At 41.3% G+C, this 21,087-nt stretch overlaps 1 protein-coding gene across 4 annotated transcripts in view; it reads right to left on the bottom strand.

Annotated features, from left to right (window-relative positions):
* Window positions 1-21,087, bottom strand: part of LOC122986234 (membrane-associated guanylate kinase, WW and PDZ domain-containing protein 2-like) — an 88,488-nt gene that overhangs the window by 28,851 nt on the left and 38,550 nt on the right. For all 4 annotated transcript variants that reach the window (XM_044357392.1, XM_044357393.1, XM_044357394.1 and 1 more), the window contains 4 exons: window positions 14,536-14,655; window positions 9,501-9,725; window positions 7,813-8,041; window positions 7,022-7,101 (listed from right to left, as the gene is read on the bottom strand). In XM_044357392.1, coding sequence (XP_044213327.1) covers window positions 7,022-7,101; window positions 7,813-8,041; window positions 9,501-9,725; window positions 14,536-14,655 — 654 coding nt within the window. The remainder of the gene's footprint in view (window positions 1-7,021; window positions 7,102-7,812; window positions 8,042-9,500; window positions 9,726-14,535; window positions 14,656-21,087) is intronic.

The following is a 21,087-nucleotide window of genomic DNA, read 5'->3' as shown; positions in this document are numbered from 1 at the left end:
GCTGAATGAGTCAACTGTCATCTTCTTTGACACTAAATCAAACGCCTCATCATGTGTTTGTATACAGTATGAGCACCGCCTGTGTGTTCGGATGCTTGTTTATGTGCATCTGTATTGGTGTCTCTCCTCACATGAAGTCTAATTGTGATTCCTCTACATTAGATGAGTCATCTTCCCCCTAACACAAAGTCCCTGACCAACAGGCACGCAGGAACAGATACAATGAACTCATCTGACTCTGAAAAAAACCAAACAGAAACACTAACCATGAACTCAAGAATAAACTCAACCAAAAACATGACCTCTATATTTTTAATTTAAAAAATCCCAGACTGTGATAAATCCTTTTGGTCCATATGTTGCCAGAAAAAGGTAAAATGCCCATCTAATATTTCCCCATCCCTAAGTTGACAATTCATATTGCTTGTTTTTGTCCAACCCACAGTCCAAAAATCTGAAGTTATTTAGTTTAAAATCCTAGAAGAAAAAATATAAATATTGTTGTTGGAAACAATGAATTTTGACATGTTGCCTACAGAGAGTCTATAGCCACGCTAGCAGCTCTATGTGGCTGCATTTAGGCACAGCTGTGTTTTGAGGTAAATGCTAACATTAGCAGGTAAAATGCTTATGATGTTCACCATCTAGTTTAGCATGTTAGCATGCTAACATTTGCTAATTAGCACTAAACACAAAGTTCAGCTGAGGCTGATGAAAATGTCTTAGGTTTACAGGCATTTGTTATTGTTATTGTTATTACAATTCATCCCGTAGAAGGATGTCTGAACCAAATTTCATGGAAATCCATTAAATAATTATTGAAATATTTCACTATAAATCAAAATGGTGGACCGACTGACTGACTGACATTGCCTCCCCTACAGTCATGCCACTAGCATGGCTGAAAACGATTAATTGATGATCAAAATAGTTGCTGATTAATTTTCTGTTGATTAACTAATTGATTAATCAACTGATAATTATAAGTCTATAGTTATGCAAGTACAACTCAAGTGTTGGATCATGTTTGTGCTATCAAGAGAGCATAGATAGGAAATAAAGATCAGTAATCAAGACAGGAATGAAGAATGAAGAGAAAAACATGAAGTGAGAAAAACATAGACGCAGAGAGAAATGGCTCTAGTCCAGACATGACAGTGAAATAACAGTGATGTAACTCAGAGGTAACATTTTAACACAGCTCCATCACTGTCTGACAGTGGATGCTTCAACTCTCATGATATTCAAACCTCTCTCTTCATCTCCATTTGTCTCTTTCATGCTTTTTTCAAGACGAAGTGCTGGCAGGACATCATCATCACTTCCTCTCCCTTCACCTCTTCTCATAAATTTTCATATTTCACTATTTTCTGCTCTGATGTCTCTACCTTTTCTTCTGTTGGTTACAGACGGGGGTTTTGACATTGTGACATCAGCCTCATTTAAGATTCCTGCCTCTAAACCAGACATGAGTGACACATTTTTGTCAACAGCACTGAGATTACTTTGAAACTGGCACAGGGATTGAGTGCATATCAAAGGCTGAATTGAAACCAACACTTGCAGTGATTTGAAGCTTGTCCCGCTCTGTTCTTGCCTCTTCTGAGCGAGAGAGAAGATATGGGCTTGCGTTATGTAACAAAGGACTCGACTGACAAAAAGACTGCAAGCGAGCCAGATCTGTGGTGACAAGCCTTTGAACTCTGGGAGTCAGCCTTAGCATATAGATATAATACAACGCACACAAAAGTTGCACATTTGCTCAAACACATCAACACAAACAAACATCTCCTCAAATTCACCCAAAACGCAGTATGGGAGCAAAGAAGCCCGAGAGGCTGAGCGAGGGGAAAGGGAATAGTGAATGAGGATATGAAATGCTAAAGGAAAGTGGAGCAAAAAGACCAGACATGCATGAGATGGAGGCAACGGAAAGGGAATAACAAGAGGGAAGATGCAAAAACAGCACTGACAAAGTATGTCTGAATGTTTGTCTGCTTCCTGCCTGAGGCTGTGAGACTGTGGGAAATCCTTCAGGCAGATGGGCAGTTAAAAACAGCAACACCTCTTCCTGCTGTTCCCTCCCCATGTTTATTGTTTTATTCACTCTCCTTGTAGAATCTGACATCCATGTCTCCATACATATTTCATTACTCAGAACTACATGTCCATTAATGTGGCTGAAAATGGAAAAATGACTTTAAATTGTCACTTGGTGTGTAAACAACCAAAAACATGCCGCGTAGCACTTAACTAAGAGCTGCAGGACATCGGAGTGATTGTTCAATGAAAAACAACAACAGGACGAGGAATGTATAGAGCAGCATGCTGAATTAATTCTGCTGTCGTCCGCGTGGCTGTTTATATGGAAGAAAAGAGCGTTTCCTGGCATCTAAACCTGTTTTCTGGAAGACATTAATTCAAAGGTGCTGCAAAAGGATGTGATGTGTCATCCAGGACCTACACAAATGTTCTGGGGCGGCTGTGGATCAAGAGGTAGAGCGGGTCATCCATTAATCAGAAGATCGGCAGTTCGATTCCCGGTTCCTCCAGTCCACATGTCGAAGTGTCCTTGGGCAAGACACTGAACTCCAAATTGCTCCTGAAGGCTGCGCCATCGTTGTGTGAATGATTAGATTCTACTGATGAGCAGGTTGGCACCTTGCATGGCAGCCTCGGCCATCAGCATATGAATGTGTGTGTGAATGGGTGAATGAGGTTTGTAGTGTAAAAATGCTTTGAGTGGTCGGAAGACTAGAAAGTAGCTATAAAAGTGCAGTGCGTTTACCATTCACCATTTGCTAAGCGCCTTTGATTCCAAATCCTTTGCTGGTGGTGATCGTTCATGCATTAATATCATTTAACCACTGTTAATGGAGGCCAGAAAAAGAGCCATACCCTAAGTGATCTTCTTACAGTAGGTAAACCACTGACCAATGGATAAAAAGAATGAAAGAAATAGGAGGAGATCGAGGGCAGGTGTTGCCTTTGACATATTTCACTTTCTGCTATCAGGAAGGTCTAGAGATCCAATCAAGCTGCTAACTGGATAAGTAGAGCTAATGCTGGACTGTTACTGTTTGTGACTCTCAATTAAAATGACTCTTTTATAAAGAGCACACATGAAACTGGAATCTCCCAGTTCTGTCCCAGTGGTAAAAAAACCTTAGCAAAATCAAGTGAACTTCTGTAGTAATGCAAATTATATAAAATCCAGTTATGTAACATAACCTTATTTAACAGTTTGTCACATGGTTCACTGCATTTGTATAGACAGGAATGCTACATTGAAATAAATATGTTTTATTGTAGTATATTAAATATTTCTGTTTTTATTAGTCTGTAGCTTATTGTGCTATGGACTGCCCATGAGTTATGACCTTAATAAAGTCTGAATTGAAAAAAAAATGAATATAGCAAACACCATTTCTCAAAAGTCCAAGACTCATGCTGTATAATTATGGCCTATTATGGACAGAGAGGCCTGAACAGTGTAGGTGTTTTTTAGAGATGACAGCTATAAAGCTGGAAAGCTGACATTAGAGGAGAACACTGATGAGAAATCAGGAGAACTGTACTTTATTAGTCATGCTAGCAGTGTGGCTCTATGGATGGCAATGTCGGTCTGTGCAACCACTTTGATCCAGACTGAATTATTGTATAGATTGTCATGAAATTCAATACAGATGTTCATCTCCTAACTTTGGTGATCCCTTAACTTTTCAACTTTACTACCCCCAACTCTAAATGCGTATGAAACATGGATGGCTTCAGGAGGGGAGGTAGAGAAAGAGGCTATCACTGCATTATACTTAATAACTCTATTTTCTATTTTCTTTATGTTGTGTGTTATTCATGCTCTATGGTCTATATTATTAATACTGTAGCACTTTGAGTTTCACTATGAATGAAAAGTACAGCACAAATTAAATGTATTATTATATTATTATTATTACCAAATATTAGACACATACACATTCTCCACAAATAATCTGTCATACTGTGGAATACCTGTTGGTTGTGAGTGTTTCTTGCCTATTCTAAAATTGTGTTTTTGTTGCTGACCAGAGGTGTGTGGTCCTGAAGAGCAGTAAGATTTTCATCTATTATTTGTACTGGCAGGAGGTGGCAGCAGGGGAAAGTGGGCAGGAGATGTACATCCTCGTCTGATAACATCTTTGCGGACCATTAGCAACTGCATGGACTGGTATCACTTTGCAGCCCAGTCATTGCAAATCACTGATCTATCTGATATCAAATCCACACACAATTTACACATAAAACAATAACACATGAAAGCAGCTGCACACATTTAAAACTACAGATGATGGGGCATTTGAATTTAATGTGATTTTAATTATTTCTTATGACTATCATCCATCGCAGTATCAGTTGATAAATCTATCAATTTTTCAAGACCCACAAAATTCAAACTATTGTTGTTTTGAAGGGAGCTCAGGTCTCTTTTTAGGGGAGTTAAGCACCCCTGACTCCCCTGTAGTTTGAACACTGCTAACAGGCTAAACTAAGATGGTGAACATGGTGAACATTACGTGTGAAACATTAGCATATTAGCATTGTCATTGTGAGCATGTTAGCCACATGTTAGACTCTTCATCTTGTTTGTACACTAACAAATTAATAACAGTTTAACTATAAATCACAAAAGGTTCACATGGCAACATCAAGTGCTGTGAACAAGTGCAAGTGATGTCACAACTTAAGCTTTCCTTTCGCCTGATGTCTGAGACAACTCTAGTATTGTTTTAAAAGCACAGTGATCACAGACAGAGCCAGAAACAACAGAAAGTCGTTAATTTAAAACACAAAATAAGTGATCACAGAGCATCGCAGCTGACAGAGACTTGGCTTGAGAACCTTGCTGGCGTCGGTGGAAACCGATCTTTGCTCTGCCAAGCTGAAGTACGTCAGCCATGTTTGAGCATTGACAACAGTAGCATGTGTGTGTGTGAGTGTGTGTGAGAGAGAGAAGCAGTTTGTGCAGAGCTGAGCGGTGTTATTAGAATTCCTGTCACAATCCGGCCCTTTACTGGGCAGAGGAAGAGAGAGAACGACGGAGAATGAAGGTGGGAGAGAAAGAGAGAGAGAGAGAGAGAGAGAGAGAGAGAGAGAGAGAGAGAGAGACTGCAGGAAAATTGAAGAGAGGGAGATTGAAAGGGGAGAGAGAGGGAGACATGAGGAGAGCGCAGTGCAGGAGGGAGAATGGAGGAGGGAGAAAATTGAAGAGATGGAGAACAGAAGACAGGGAGAGAAAGTATTGATTCAGATCTCGCTCTGGTGACTCATATCACAACCTAATTCGCTGACCGAAGACTGTGACAGCAGCAGGGATGCAAGATACATATCTGATCACACCGAACCACCACAGATAACTGACTCACGGACGTTGGTGTTGTATTTTAGTTGTATTAAACCCCTGTTCTGAATTTTTTTTGGTCAGTTTTAATTTTATTTCCTCATCTTCACACACCTTTGTGAGAGAGAGAGAGAGAGAGAGAGAGAGAGAGAGAGAGAGAGAGAGAGAGAGAGAGAGAGAGAGAGAGAGAGAGAGAGAGAGAGGTACAGAGAGAGAGAGAGAGGGAGAGGGGAGACAAGATTGGATTATGTTGTCAACAAATCTCATGAAAAGACTAAAACCAACAATAAATTAATCCTACTAACAAGTACAGCGTGTGTGTAGCCAAAGCCTGATGCTGCTTATTCCTCTGTGCCAAAGAGCTCATTTTCTGTCCAAAAACTATTAAAAACACATCAGTGAGCCACACTCCTGCACTGGGTGACATGTTCCTTCACTACAAGGAATGTGGCCGCTGTATATTATTTCGAGTTGACCCATATACTACTTCCTGGTGTCGTAAATACTCACTGGGCAAAGGTTCCCACCCTGGAAGTCGGGACCCTGTAATGGGGTCACAAGATAAATCTGAGTGGTCACGAGATGATGAACAGGTTAGGAACAAGCCAGTTTCAAAACTAAAAAAACATATAAGAGCATATTTTTTCAGACTACTAATAGATTTCCGTCTTGAGGCATCTAAAATGATTCAAGTTAAACAATGTAAGAGAGGATAATCTCTTTTTCTTTAACAGTTAACTAGAATGTGGCAAAATATGTAAGCAGGCGCTGCTTCTTTTTAAGAGGTCGCATGCCAAAAAAGTTGGAAACCACAACGCCAGAGCATCAAATATTTAACAATCCACAGCTGGAAACAGTCCCTTACAAATGCACTATTTACTCCTGTTTGAATAACATTTGCTAAAAACTACCCACCCCAGCTACTCTAGAAAATTATTTAGTCTTTTTAAAAATGAAACTGTGTATTTGTGACTTTTTTTTTTTAAGATTTACATCTTCAGATGGTCTTGGGCCTCAGTGCAACAGACAGAGAAGAAAGGTTAGAGAGATGGACTAACGTATTTTTGGTTTGGGTCCTTTCACTTGTTTACAATAAAAATATTTTTTAACATAATAAACAATAATGTAGGATTTGTTCTGTTTCTGTTGATATGTTTCAGTGATGTCCTGACACCGACAGCTGCTCTGATTTGAATTGATTACTAAACCTTTGATCGAAAAACAAAAAAAGACGCTTGGAGCAAATGATTAAACTCCTCCCTGCACATCTTGCAAAATACATCTAAGCTAATAATTGCTTCCAAGCAACAAAGGTCAAGAAAGGTTGAATTTATTAATCAAGTTTGTGCTTACTTTATTTCAAAACCCTCCTTTAGTACCCCTCCCAAAACCTGAGAATGGTGAGACCAGCAGCAGACTAACAAACACCTCGAACAACAGAGTATTTTTGTGCTCTTTTTCTCGAGGAGTGAAAACATGCTGGAGCAGTGAGTCAGGAACAGACAACGCAGACACACAAACAGCAGGAAATGCAGAGACAACGCACTCCCACGGATGCTGAAAGATGAGCTCCACTCAGATGAACACAAACTAAAACTTACAAAACAAGGGAGCAAACGGGGCAAAGAGGTCGTTCAGACTCACCGTCTTCCCTGCATTCTTCTGGTGGCTTTGCTTTCTTTGCGAGCCGAGGATCCAGCCATGATGTAGTTTTGGTGTTGTGACTGGAAAAGAAGAAAGAGACGTGTCAGCGAAGGCAATAAGGAGAGGAAAGGGGCAAACAGAGGTCAGAGAGAGACTGACAGAAAGGATAAGAGAAAGAGATGAGTGCAAAGTAACACTAATGATCTGTGTGTGTGTGTGTGTGTGTGTGTGTGTGTGTGTGTGTGTGTGTGTGTTTGTATGTGTGTGTGTTTGTGTAGGGGCAAAGAGAAACAAGGGGATTTCTAAGGTAAACTAAATGGTCATTAATCCACTAATTGGCCCTCAGCCGCTAATTAGCAAGGGTGAGAAGAGAGGGCAAAAGTTTGCACGTGTATGCATGTATGTGTGTATGTATGTGTGTATGTGTGTGTGTGTGTGTGTGTGTGTGTGTGTGTGTGTGTGTGTGTGTGTCTATATATATAGTGTGGGTCTGATTAGCATTTAACATTATGTTCCATCAATTATTCAACACAGAGGTCGGTGCTATAAAGTTTACACACCAAACCAAACATAAACCATGTTTTTAAAGTGGGTGCATTTTGTGAGTCGCATTACATTTTATTTGTTTTGAGCCATTTTTATTATTTTCAAGTGTTTTTTTTTCCCATTATATCATAAATGAAACACTTACTGTAACCAGCTGTAACACTACAGACAAGCACATGCTGTTTATTGAGGGTAAAACCCTTTCTTCTTATGTAAAAGATCTTAAAAAACATCTTTTCTCTTACTCTATGAAGTAGACCTCCCCTTTCTCGGTGTAGGCCATCTCCCAGTTGTCGGGCAGAGGACCCAGCTCTTCCTCATCTGCATCTGGGACTTTGGCGGGGGATTTAGAGGGAGATTTTGGGGCCTCCTCTCCCTCGATAGGGGGTTCGGTGGAGGCTGGAGCCTGGATGGACGCTTCAACAGCAACCTCCCCGGAGGCGTCTGTGCTCTTGTCCTCATGTTCACTGGACTCTGTGAAGCATGCACACACACACACACACACACACACACACACACACAGTTATTCTCACATACAATCTGTTCCTCTCTGTATAGCTTCCACAAAATGCCACTCTGACTCTCTTTGGCTACAAACACACACACACACACACACATGCAGATCTGGATGCACACTGCACACGCCATGCATGATGAGTCAGAGTCAAGCCACTGCAGAGCTATGAACCCCCAGGAGAGACAGAGAGAGAGAGAGAGAGAGGCAGAGAGATTGGGTTCGAGGACGATGAGCATGAGGAGGAAACAACATGGGGATGTCAGAAATGGAGAAACAGGGAAAGACAGAGACTTTAGGGGTCAGAGACTGAGTCAGAAACACAAGGAACAGTTTTTTCAGTGTGAGGAGAAAAGCTGGTGGCATGTCAGTGGATGAAGAGCACGCAATAGAGGAGAGGAGCTATATAATCCTATAATATTTATGTATATCTCTTTTTATATAGGTGTTACAGTTAAGAGAGCTTGTAACAAACTTCTTATTCTTGATGCAAGCCTTTGCTGTAATATCAGTATCAAATTATAGAGTAATTACAGTTTTAAAGCAAGTTAAAGCATGTATAAAAAAACAATTAAATGATTTTGTTTGTTACAGTCAAAGGAAAAAAGTTGTAAGTAAGAAACAACACAATAATAAGCACATTGCAAAAACCAAGGCGAGAAAGAGAGATAGAGGAAAAAGAGAAAGAAGAGAAGACGACAGTCCACAGAGACAGAAGGAGAGGTCAGGAGAAAGAAGATGGTAGATAGAGGAGGGGAAGAGAGAGGGGAGAGTTGGGAGTATTAATAGAAACAAGGACAAAGGCCAGTGGCGGGAGAGCAAAGACAGCAGGAGAGAAGGAGAAATAAGGGGACAGGGAGACGGGGGTTGAAGCCAAAATGAGACTCTGGACAGTGATAATAGTGGAGACATTAAAGTGCCCTTGTGCATTCTGTTACATAAGGTTATGGAGACCCTTTGCAGTTCACACTCATGCAAGTGAAGTCTGTTAACTGTCTGTAATGACTGGTTAGGGGACAATTTGTGGTCAGATTTGTAGCCATCTGCTCTGGTTGGACAGTATAAACTGCAGACATGAAACTGGACTAAAGGAGGAAAGAGACTCCTTATTTATCCGTGAGGGACGATAAAAAGGTACCGTAACAATTGGTATGACAACTGGCTTGTTTCTTGGTTTTACTCAATCATACCAGTGAGACAGCAACAAATAACCCATGAGACAGTCCAGGCCTTCAAGCCAGATTTTCTCCTCGCCTAAATATGTTGTTGTAAAATGTCTTCATGGTCATGGCGTTTGTGAAACAGACCATGTTTGAATCTAATTTCAGTCTCGTAGATGAAAAATGTGTTAAGAAAAAAAAACCATCACAACAGAAAATGGATGTTTTTCTCACTCACTAGTTTTCCATCCTACATTACCTGGTGTGATGGCCACCCCATTGCCGTTGACGACTGGGCTCTCCTCTTCCTCCTCCTCAGGCGGCTCCAGGCTGGCGCGCTGCTCCATGTTGCTGACTGACTGGTTCCTCTTCCTCTTGCCCTGGGCGCTGGGCCGGGCTCCGGGCAGCAGGGCTTCACTCACATTCAGAGGAGGGGCTGCGGGAGACGGCTCCGCTGGAGGTTTCGGTGTGCCGTAAAAGTTATCTGAGGACGAGAGAGGCGCAGCAACGATTGTGTTAGAGGCCACATGAAAAGAGGAATCTCAGGTGATGTAACACACCATCTGGCAGGCAGAGTGGAGGTCCACTGCTTGTGGGCATCTACGGCTTTGAACAGATAAATGCCTTTAAAATTGTAAGACTTGTAGGAAGAGTTCAGCAGAGCTAACAAATGTTTTTAACTGAGAACTGATCATTTTAATAAATCTAAACAGCTAGTCATAGTCACCGTGCAGGAGGAGGAAAACTGAGTCAATCACAGGTTCATTTAGATTCAATCTGGTTTGTGTTTTGTTAGAAATGGACAGATCCAAATAAAAACATTGTTGAATATATACAATCCTCACTACTCAGCGAGATGGAAAGAGATAGAGGCCAGCACAACAGATGGGGTCCCAATACAGGCTATAATAGGGGACAATAACCTGGGAAAGCACATTAGAGAAGGGGCAAACCCATGGTTGGATATATCACTGAAGATCTGGTTCAAATTAATCGCGGAAAACGACTTGAAAACTCAAAGTAGATTATTAAGATGGATTGGGTTTGATTCTGAATTCATGCCAAATAGAATAGATAAGAGTTTTAAAAATTGGGAAAGGGGACCTACAATATTCTTGGAGCTCTTAAGTAAGGAGAAAATTAAAAGTTTTCAGGAGATAAAAGACCAATATCATCTAACAAATTCGTATCAATATAGGTATTTGCAATTATGGAACTATCTAGAGCAAATAATGAGGGGGGTCATAAACGGGAGGACAGAAATTATTGAGATATTTACTGCAACATAGGAATCAAAATTGGGAACGAAGCTTATTTCAAGACTATATAAGGGAGTGGAGGTGGGAGAGGGATGCAAATATTGTTATATCAGTGGATGAATGGGAAGAGATAAATGAACAGCAAAGGAGAACAACCTGTTCTTTATCTTGGAGAGAACATGGGTGGAAGAATATTATAAGATTTTTTAGAACACCAGCACAGTCAAAGTATCACGATACAAAGTGCTGGAGATTGTGTGGAGCTGAGAAAGCTGACCACTTCCATGTGTTCTGGAGTTGTCCCTCCATTCGTACCTACTGGCAGGAGCTTAAGAAGTGTATGGATAAAGTATTGAAGGTAAATCTTCCACTTACATTTGAGGTGTTATACTTGGGGATACTGGGCATAGATTTAACAAGATTTGGGGACAAATATATTTACAGAACAATGCTGATTGCAAGTAAAAAAGCGATTACCAGAAAGTGGTTGAAGAATGAGGTACCTAAGGTCGAGGACTGGGTTGAGGTTATGCACAATATATATGGGATGGAAAAGTTAACTTTCTCTGTGAGACTGGAGATGGACAGATTTGAAAGAATTTGGGAAAATTGGATAGAGTACATAAAACCAACTAGATTAGACTTTATCTGAGATGTACATCATAGGAACAAAGACCCCTAGTTCATATTTCATAGCTACAGGTGTTGAAAGGTTCTGTTTTTTTTTGTTTGTTTGTTTTTTTTTATTTTTATTTTATTCTATTTCACAATATCTGTAATATCGATCACATGGTAGAACTCTGTTAATTCAACTGGCCATGAGGTATGGGAGATTGTGAATAACTGTTGTGCTCTGGACATGTGTATATGTATCCATGTATTTATATATAGCTATAGGTATATGAATAATATATTTTATTTTATCCTACTTTCCCTCTTGATATGTATGAGTAGGCACAGTTATTCTCTATCTGGATCCAAAGTAAAAGACTAAGGAAGACTGTCATATTTAAATGAATAATATTGTAATATTGGGAATAGAGAAAAGAATATGTCATTGTGTACCAGTTGTAAGCAGAATGAATGTGAAAATGGTAAATAAAAAGAAAAGAAAAAAAAGAAATGGACAGATCCACCTTGTGCACCTATGGCAGGACAGTCTCCCTTTCCACTGTCATTTTTGGGTTGAATACAGCTTTTGCACTGCTTCAACATTAAATGAACAGACTCACAAGTGTGCCGGCTCTCAAAGCCCAAACCAGCTGTCCTTTTACCTTAATTGAGCGGACTCTCTCAAAACTACAACCGTTGTTTGGACTGAAGACATACTGTAGGGCTCTATGTTTGTCACAGGGTGGATGCAGTGAGAGTAGGAGGAATAATAACATATAACATTTAGAGATAGTGTTTAAATAATGGCCTCATCCCCCACATCTCATCATCATCTCCTAAACAGCAGACAGCGTCCTTAATGGGTTTGGGGTGAGATTTCAGCTTCTCCTGAGAAAAAAAAAAAAACTTGGCGCAATCCTGGAGAAGAAAAATAAAGCATCCAGAATATAAATAGAGCACTTTAAATATGTCAACATGGGCAGGCGATGTCCCTTTTTATGATAAATTAATGTTAATAAAGTTGGAAGTTAATAAAACCCTGTCTCTGTGCTTTTGCTGCTTTTTTAAACTTATTTTACAACATAATAATAGCTGTGCACTTAGGCTACAGCTATAGTGTCTTAGTATAACATATGTATGTATTATTATTGGCTGTTATTTGTCTATATTTGTATCTAATGAAAGTGATAAAAAAGGTTGCACTCAGTTATTCATATTTGGGTAAACAATAGAGCCACAACTACAACTACAATAGAAAATAACCTTTTTAAAAGGCGCTTACATGACTGCATACACTTCATTACACTACCTCCCATATACTGTCAACATCATGTACCCCAAGAGATTATAATGATTATCTAGAAAAACGGCATTTTGATTTTTGATTGAGAACAATGTCTTCAGATCTTCGATGAAACACGGGATGCATCTTGACGCTACGCTAACTGTGTGGAACATCTTAAAAGGGAGAAACAGGTGCGATTTCATGATTAAATGGTTACCAAAACTGCACAGCACCACCTGATCTTTATGGACGCAACCTCAGCTGCGTCATTCCACCCATGTTGGTGCAAACAGATTTGTTTGGAGGCGCAAGCACAAAAATAAAAACAAACCATATAAATAGCATTGATGCTCTCTCATTCCACACCCACTGTAATGGAAAACTGAAGAGTACACTACAGTGCATTGAAAAGGAAAGACATGAAAGTCCTCTGCGTATCTTACTAGAGATGGAAAGAAACATCCTCAGTATAATAACGTATATGCTCTCCTTTTCGACAGTACAGCTTTCTGTGTGCTTTATACAGTACTGTATATTGACTGAGTACATTTCTTCCCTCATGCTATTTGCTCTTAAACCACAATAAAGTTTGACTTTTATTTGAAATTCAAATAAGACCCTCACTGTCAGAAAAATACATTTTTTGATTAAATATTGAGCGTGAGTGAGAGGCAGAGATGTGTTATTTTATAATCCTTCAAAGTGGAAAAGGAGTAGGGGTTTCACAAAGAGGAAACACAGAGAGGGGACAGGGGCAAACAACTGAGCAAAGAAGAAGGAAGGAGGCAACAATGAAGGACAAAAGGAGGATCAGCAGTAAAGAGTCCACAGACATCAGTTTACTTTCATCACAGCAGGAGGGGGATAGATATTAAGAATGGCTCAATCACTGCCACCACTTCCCCTGCTGCCCACTATATAGATTTATCACATCATGACTGAAACATGTGCACACACAGGCACATGTAAACAAAGACACAAGTATGAACACCAACCTGTGAAAGCATAAGGTCAACCTGAAGAGATGCTTCACAGAACATAAAGCAAGGTTCCTCCTGATGCACCGCACCGGTTTTAAAAACGATGTTCCCTTGATCTTGAATGCTCCTGGTTTCGCCTGAAGGCATCATGGCTTTATGAACAATTCAATATCCACCTTCAGCTCTGACTCATCTCACATCATCACATACGTAAGCCGTATGTGATGCACAAACACACACAAACACACACACACACACATATGCACAACAATTACCTTGAAGAGTTTCCTCATGATACTCCAATGATGTCTGATTTTGGCCTTTTTCATTGACTTCTAAATCTTTCTCTTCCTTTTTACCTCGTGCCTCTTATTCCTTCTTCTCTACTTATTTTAATGTTTATTACAAAATGAGTTGCAGCACCTCCAGTGCAGCCACCCAGAAAGAGACAGCTTCCCCCAGTGGGCATAAGTAAGCTCTGTGTTAAGGGAAACATACACTGTAAACATGCAAAGACACACAGTTATGACAGGAACACGCCAAAACACAGCGAATACAAATACACACAAGTGTGCATGTGCACATGCCCCCTACACACACACACACACACACACACACACACACACACACACACACACACACACACACACACACACACACACACACACACACACAAACACAAAATTTGTGTGAGTGTGTTCAGCCGCACATGCTGACAAAAATTGCTACTGGGCAAATGAACCAGCAAATCCCCCATCTGTAGATGTATCCCTGACAGTGTAGCAAAGCAGATGCACAGACTTGACATGACTTGGAAATGGCATTCGTCCAGCTTTCTCTTTCTCTCTCTCACACACACACACACTAAAGTAGTCAACGAGGCATTCAACAACCATCAGAGGAAGCTGTAATACATGACTCGGTGCACAAGACTCATTTTGTTTACTTAAGCAGTGTGTAAGAGCATCACCTGACACACCTAATCCATCAAGAAAAGACATCTACACTGTCGCACGAGAAGGCAGATTACATTTAAAAATAGAAAAATTGCTCTACTGAGACATACGCTCCCATTTTTACTCCCCAAGCACCTGTACTTGTCTTACGCAGATGCAAAATGCCTTCCTGCGCAGCAGCCACAGTTGTCCCAAAACTCACCTTCATAGGTTCCACTCTCTAGCAGGGCTCCACTTTGCTCCAATTCCATAAAACGCTCCACACTCACAAAGTTGTAGTCCACCCCCGGCACCTCCCCCTCCTTAGGCTGCCTGGTTGTACCTGCAGGAAGAGAAAGGGAGAGAGGGAGAGGTCATCAGAGCCAAATAGGCCACTTGAGAAGAAAAGGCAGGAAGGCAGAGAAAAAGGGCTGGATAGAAAAAGACGGCAGATTTGAGGCTACAAAGTGTATGAGAGGAAGTGGGAGGGAAAAAAAGGAAATGGAACAGAAGAGGCTCAGTGAGGAGTCATCACTTGTGATAGCCAAATCCATTCACACAATTGTGTGTGAGTGACAGCAAGAGACAGCTAGAGAGGAGCAGGGAAAATATGCTGAAACAGCAAACCGCCGTCATTCAGTTCATACAAGCCGATCCGGTGCTGTTTTAGTAATGAGTCAATCAATACGCCACTTTTACCAAGCATAACTCAAACCTCCTTACACAGCACACAATACTGTGCTGACTGGATTACTGTCGAAACAGCAGGAATGCAGAGGCACCGCATTACCATACAGCAATTAGAGCCTTCCTACATAAACGCTCTAGAGATCGCCATCAGTGCTGCTGCGGCGGCTCGGCTCGGCTCAGCTCGGCTGTGTGATGGCAGCGGTGGGAGTTTCGAGTTTAATGAGGTGCTGTGTTTGTGTCTCTGCCAAGTGGACTTTGAGCTCAGGCTCATTGAAGTCCGCTGGTGTTGATTCCTGCTCTCTATTGATCATGCCTGAAACCAGTGATTGGCCCGGCATGGGGAGGGACTCCACTCTCAGAGATTTTCCCAGAACTCAGGCCCATATGGTTAAAGCAAAGTCGGATTGATCTGGGCTTGTTTTGCCAGAACATCAGGTCTGGCTGTAGAATAAGATCTATGTTCTCTCACAAGGATGTGGAGGGGAAAAAACAGCTCATGTTTTCAGGTATAATGGTACCTATGAAACACTAGGACAATAATTGGAGTATGAACTGTGGGAGATTAAAACAGCAAGAGGTGGATGTGCTTTAGACACGCACACTGCACACACACACGCACACACGCAAACACTGAGCAAGTAAGGGGCTAGTCATCTCGAGGAGTGAAGGATCCTCTAAGTCTCCCCAGAGTGTGATATCTTAATCATTAGATCTCTATTGATCGTCTGTCACCACTCTGCTCCTGCACTGTTTCTACTGAACATTCTCTACTGTATTTACTTCACCGCTGGGAGCAGAGACGGCAGCTTAGCAACACGTAATTAGCAAGGAAGTGATGCCCAGACCATCAGAAACCCATCACCTCCTCTATAAGGCTGTCCAGCACTGCCATGATGTGTGTACAGGTTTGTGTACTCATCTCTGTCTGTGTGTGTCAATATGGGTGTAACCTGACTGTGTGTTTGTCTTTCCGACTCTAAATGTTGGTAAAGTGCCCACTGTGCCAACAGTAATCCCATCTCCAAGCTGATCACAGCTCAGTAGGACACCGTAAATCTACAACACCACAGGTATGCGTGTGTGTGTGTGTGTATGTGTGTGTGTGTGTGTGTGTGTGTGTGTGTGTACGGCCGATGCAATGATCCCTCAAATATCAAATACTTGTGACAAAAATATGTAACGGAGGCAGGATATTTTACAGTTTAACAATAAATTTTCTTGTCTAAAATGACATCAGTGCACTGAAACAGTTAACTTCACTTGGAATTTAATAATTAGAAATAACTATATATAAAAATGATGCACTCTGACTCTAATTAAAACATACAAAAGGCTCTATAATGCACAACATGACCGTATTGTTGATTTAATTCAAACTGCTATCAGAGACGTCTTACCAGCAGATGTAATTATGTATAAACATTCCTATGTGATATCAGGATGGCTCATTATCTCTCATGACCTGTTCAGTAAAACCTCGAACACACTTGATGTTGTTTTTGTAGATGAAGCATGATGAGAAGTTTCAGTCCTAGATAAGGTCTGTGTTATTGACCTGCACACAAATGAGACACAAACGAGGCCTTTACTAATAAACTGATCAAGCACCGGTCCCTAGATGAAAACATCTGTGAACTACAGTAATATATGCATGTAGATTAGTGACACTGATATCTGGCAGCCTTGGAAATGTTCACAGTCTGACTGTTGTGGGTTACGATTGGCAGTTTTACCACACACACACAAAATAGGAGCTTGACAGATGGCAAAATTTTGTTCCATCTTTGCTGTAACAGGTAGTCTCGCTGTTCTTTTCCCATAAGTGTAAAAGAATGTATATCTGTAAATAATTGATGACACATACATGACTGTATGTCCATTCATTCTGTGTATTTAGCAAAAAAAAACCAATATCAACACCTGAACTACTGCCTCTAACACTCCTAAAATATTGTTTCAACAAAAAATAATAATAATAATTTTACACTAGCCAAATGTAGTATTTATTGCAGGTCTGTTGTACTAGATAATGTCACATAATACAGGTGTTTGTGTTACTGTTATTTTGTCCGGTCCCTGCATAGTTTAACACAACCCAATATAACAACCTTGCAAAGATATAGGATCCTATAATGTTCCATATTGATTTAATTCCATGGTCATTTTTGAGGCTTTTCAGGCTGATGTGTTGATAAATTGAACTGAGTTGAATCATCACCTCTCTGATTCAGTCTACAAGGTTATCTGATTCACAAAGACACTGAAGGACTATTTCATTGGATTGCATTATCTTATCAGGTGTTTCTGATATTTTGTCCATCCCTTTAAATACAGCCACAGAAAGCTCAAAGATTGTCCCTGATACTGGCTATAATCTTTTATTTACTAAAAGAAACGTCTTTGTGAAGAGGCTTCACAGACCAGTGGGATGGAGCTCGGTCCATGAACTGTACTGCATGTTAAACTCAAAAAATCCATCTTGAAGAAGATCTTCCATCGAATGTGTAGTGGTACTCTGAATACCGCAGCCAGGCGGGGCCGGTCGCCTTCCACTGGGTACAGCTATTGATCTGTAAGATCAGAATGAAATTATTCTGCTGCCCACACCAGAGTAGGCAGAGCCTGCTGGAATACTGATGACCTGCCGATGGCCTTCTCCCACAGCTTCCTTCACCGGACACACCGACAGAGCAGAGAGAGAGAGAGAGCGTCTTGGATCTGAGCTGGGAATATTGATCAACTATCTGGTCTTCAGATAGGCAGATAGGCCGACTTTTCCTCTTTTCTTCCTTCCTACTTTTTCACACATTTCTACTCAGAGCGGGTTAGCACATTACCTGTTTTTCTCCCTCGCTCTCTGCTCGCACTCCTGCCTTCCCCTTAGCAACACCCACTAAATAACTGTGAAGTGAACCTTTTTATTAAAACGAACACTGTCCCCAGCAGAATCCATACTGTGTTCCCTCTGCCCCTGTTGCTACTTTTCTCTTTCGTCATCTATCTTTAACCTTACCAACTCCCTTCTTCTCATCCTCAAAAACTCCCAGGTAGAGGCCAAAAATAATAAAAATACAATCCATAATTGATGGAGCCTTGTGGATGAGCGGTGAAAAGGTTTCAGCTCAGTTCAGTTCAGCAGATTCTGTCTTTATATTTTTTGCACTTAAACACACAAACTCCTAAGCTGAGCTTTAATAAACGAGCTGAACAAAGCAGGACAAGCTGCACAGGTGCTCAAATTAAAAAATGGCAGCAGACTGTACAGTGAAGAGGCAGCAACGCCTCCCCTGAGCCTAAAGCACTGCTGCTGTTGACTATTGATTGGATGTCATGCTCTTGCTAATAAAGGATAAAGTCAGCTGTGTGCCAAAAATGGCCTTTGCATTGCAATCAGCCAGTGTATCCAAACCTCTCAGAGGTGAAGCTGTGAGTAGAAGTATGAGCACCAGAGAGATTTATGGCTTAAATGACTTAAATCTATAACAGCACAGAAAAGCTTTGGAGCTGCCACTTTAGAGGGTGAAGACATTCTCTGCCTCAAACCATGACGACTGAGCACTACAGAATATTTTGAACAGTGCAGGAAGTGTGTGTGAAAGAGAGAAAGAGAAAGAGATTACGTAGAAACATAACAAGGAAAGTCCATTTGGAGCTAAAGCTAAAATAGCAGATATACTGAAATAACTCAGCTGGGTGTCAGACGATAAGAGGACAAAGACCTTCACTGAATTATAGAGTGGCAGGCAAAGAAAAACTGAGGCAGACGGCAACAGAGAGGGAGACAGTGAGAGGGGGGAAAAGGCGTGATTGGTTAACCTTGTTGTGCATCCACAGCAGCCTGCGAGTGAGTTTAAAAATGTTCACGTGTACGCATACGCATGAGGAATGTTTGTATAATTAGACAGGAAGTCACCAAGAGGGATAAGCAGAGCGGGGGAGATTCAGAGCTATTAATAGACTATCGATGGACTGATTATCATAATAAAGGGTGGGGGAAGGTGGACAGATGATGCAGTCTCAGCGTGCGTATGTGTGGGAACAAGGAGGTGAAGGAGGGGGAGAGTTAGTGTGTGTTTTATATTAATAGTTAATACTTGAAGCTTAGATATCATTATTACCTCTAGAGGTTTAAGACTCATTGTTGAAAAAAAAAAAGACTCCTACTTGAAAAGACTGAGCAACAAGCCCAGATGATGAACGACGGGGGGATAAAATGTTCTCATGGCTCCCACCTGAGCTTCCACCTTTATGTCTCACTGCGCTCTTATACGGATTGTGTTTGTCTCACAAACCCCTCTTGGTTTCAGCCTATATCATCCATCAGAGCCATCAGGCTGCTTTGGGATTCGAGTGAATTTCTTACAGAGGAAACACAAAATCTAACAGTTACTAAAAATATTCTCTAAAAGGTGAACAGGCGCATCGCTCTTTCACGATGATCCCAAGGTGGACTGAATGAGGCGGACATGCAGGTACAGATTTTATAGCACACTTGTCCTCTAAGGGTTTAGTTTATGTCCAACCTAACCTGATATTACTGCATGTAGTGGAAAGACACACATTTCTTGTCTGACTGTCTTTTATCTGAATTGAATCATGTTCCTCAATGCTGTTTGTCCAACTTCTTCAAGCCTGCAGATCCATCCCTACATACTGTTTGCATGATGTGCAGCCAAGCACAAACATTTACTTCAATTTCTAGTACAGATCCCAAGAGCTCTTTGTGCAGTATTTCCCTCTAAAATCTATGAAAAAGGTGTATGAGACGAAGCACAAAAGTTAAGAATTTTCCCATTCAGTGTAATTGTGCAGCCATAAAAACCTCCTATCTAATTTTAAAGCTACCCAAGGGGGAATTTAAGGGGAACATTGGGTTTCAGGAAGCGAGATACAATCCTGCAACCACATACAAAAAAAAAAAAAAAAAAAAAAATACAGAGACAGAATACAGTGTCCTCAAAACCCTGAACTTGTTTACCCAGCATCCCTTTCAGCACAGAGCAATCAGAGCACCATGGCAGCAAGAGAGCAGAGAGGAATGCGATGACTGTCTGTGTTTGTTTGTCTCTCGACACACACACACACACACACACACACACACACACACACACACACACACACACACACACACACTGCGGCTTCTTTATTTATTTACTGTCTCATTCTCAGCCTACCATCAGCCTATCTATCTATCTATCTATGGTCTTGTTTTTCAAATTGCCCTCCATTATCCTTTCTCTTGCTCCTCATTTCAAATTTACCTCATCGCTCTTCCATCCATTTCTCATTCACTCTCACTGTCCACCCCCCCCTCCTTCTCCTTCTCCTTTTCCTTCCCGGCTGGCAGATGTGAAGTGTGACAGCAGGTCTATAGGAGAGGTATGATCGAGCACACACACACAGGCATCCTTATTTACACTACAAAGCCCCGGCTACAGATGCAGCGACGCAGCATGGCAACACTGACAGGAGTGTCTGCTACCACGACAACACGTCAGTGCCTGGCAACACAGTCTTGCCATGGTAACAAGCTGGAACATCTACATTAGCTGTACGAAAACAATATTTATGTTAGATATGACACTCGGCCGTTTTGCATACACAGCCTTTTCACTAGTTACAGTCTCAGGGGTTCTCAGCTCGAGTCCTTTTGGTCCGCAGAGCTGCAGGTCTGTGCTTCTCGCTGCCTCGCACTTCATCAATCAATTACTGTCACAGCTTGGTCACTGAGAGCTCACACCTGGTTACCTCAGAGTAATTCAGCTGGCGTTAAAGCGGCCAGGTTTGACTCCGATGGGGATTGCAGGCTGGGAGGACTGGGGGACTTGGATGTCACCTCTCCAGTGTAAATCACTCTCAGGGGTTGGAGGATGCTCTGCCCCCACAGAGTCTGTCTCGCCGCAGTCAGCGGTGAGATAGTGTGTGGGACGTATGTGAGATTGGGCCGCTAGCTTAGTTAAAGATACACTGAGCTTAAAAGCTAATGGCAGATTGTTGTATACACACTGTCTTCTAGTGTTCTCACAATCAGAGACAGACATCAGAGAGTTTTAAAGGCTGATGGAGCTGAGATGAAGGCCTGCAG

The sequence above is a fragment of the Thunnus albacares genome, chromosome 7, assembly GCF_914725855.1.
Source record: "Thunnus albacares chromosome 7, fThuAlb1.1, whole genome shotgun sequence".
Lineage (NCBI taxonomy): Eukaryota > Metazoa > Chordata > Actinopteri > Scombriformes > Scombridae > Thunnus > Thunnus albacares.
Note: the sequence above shows the minus strand (reverse complement) of the source record. Positions and strands in the feature narration are given on the sequence as shown.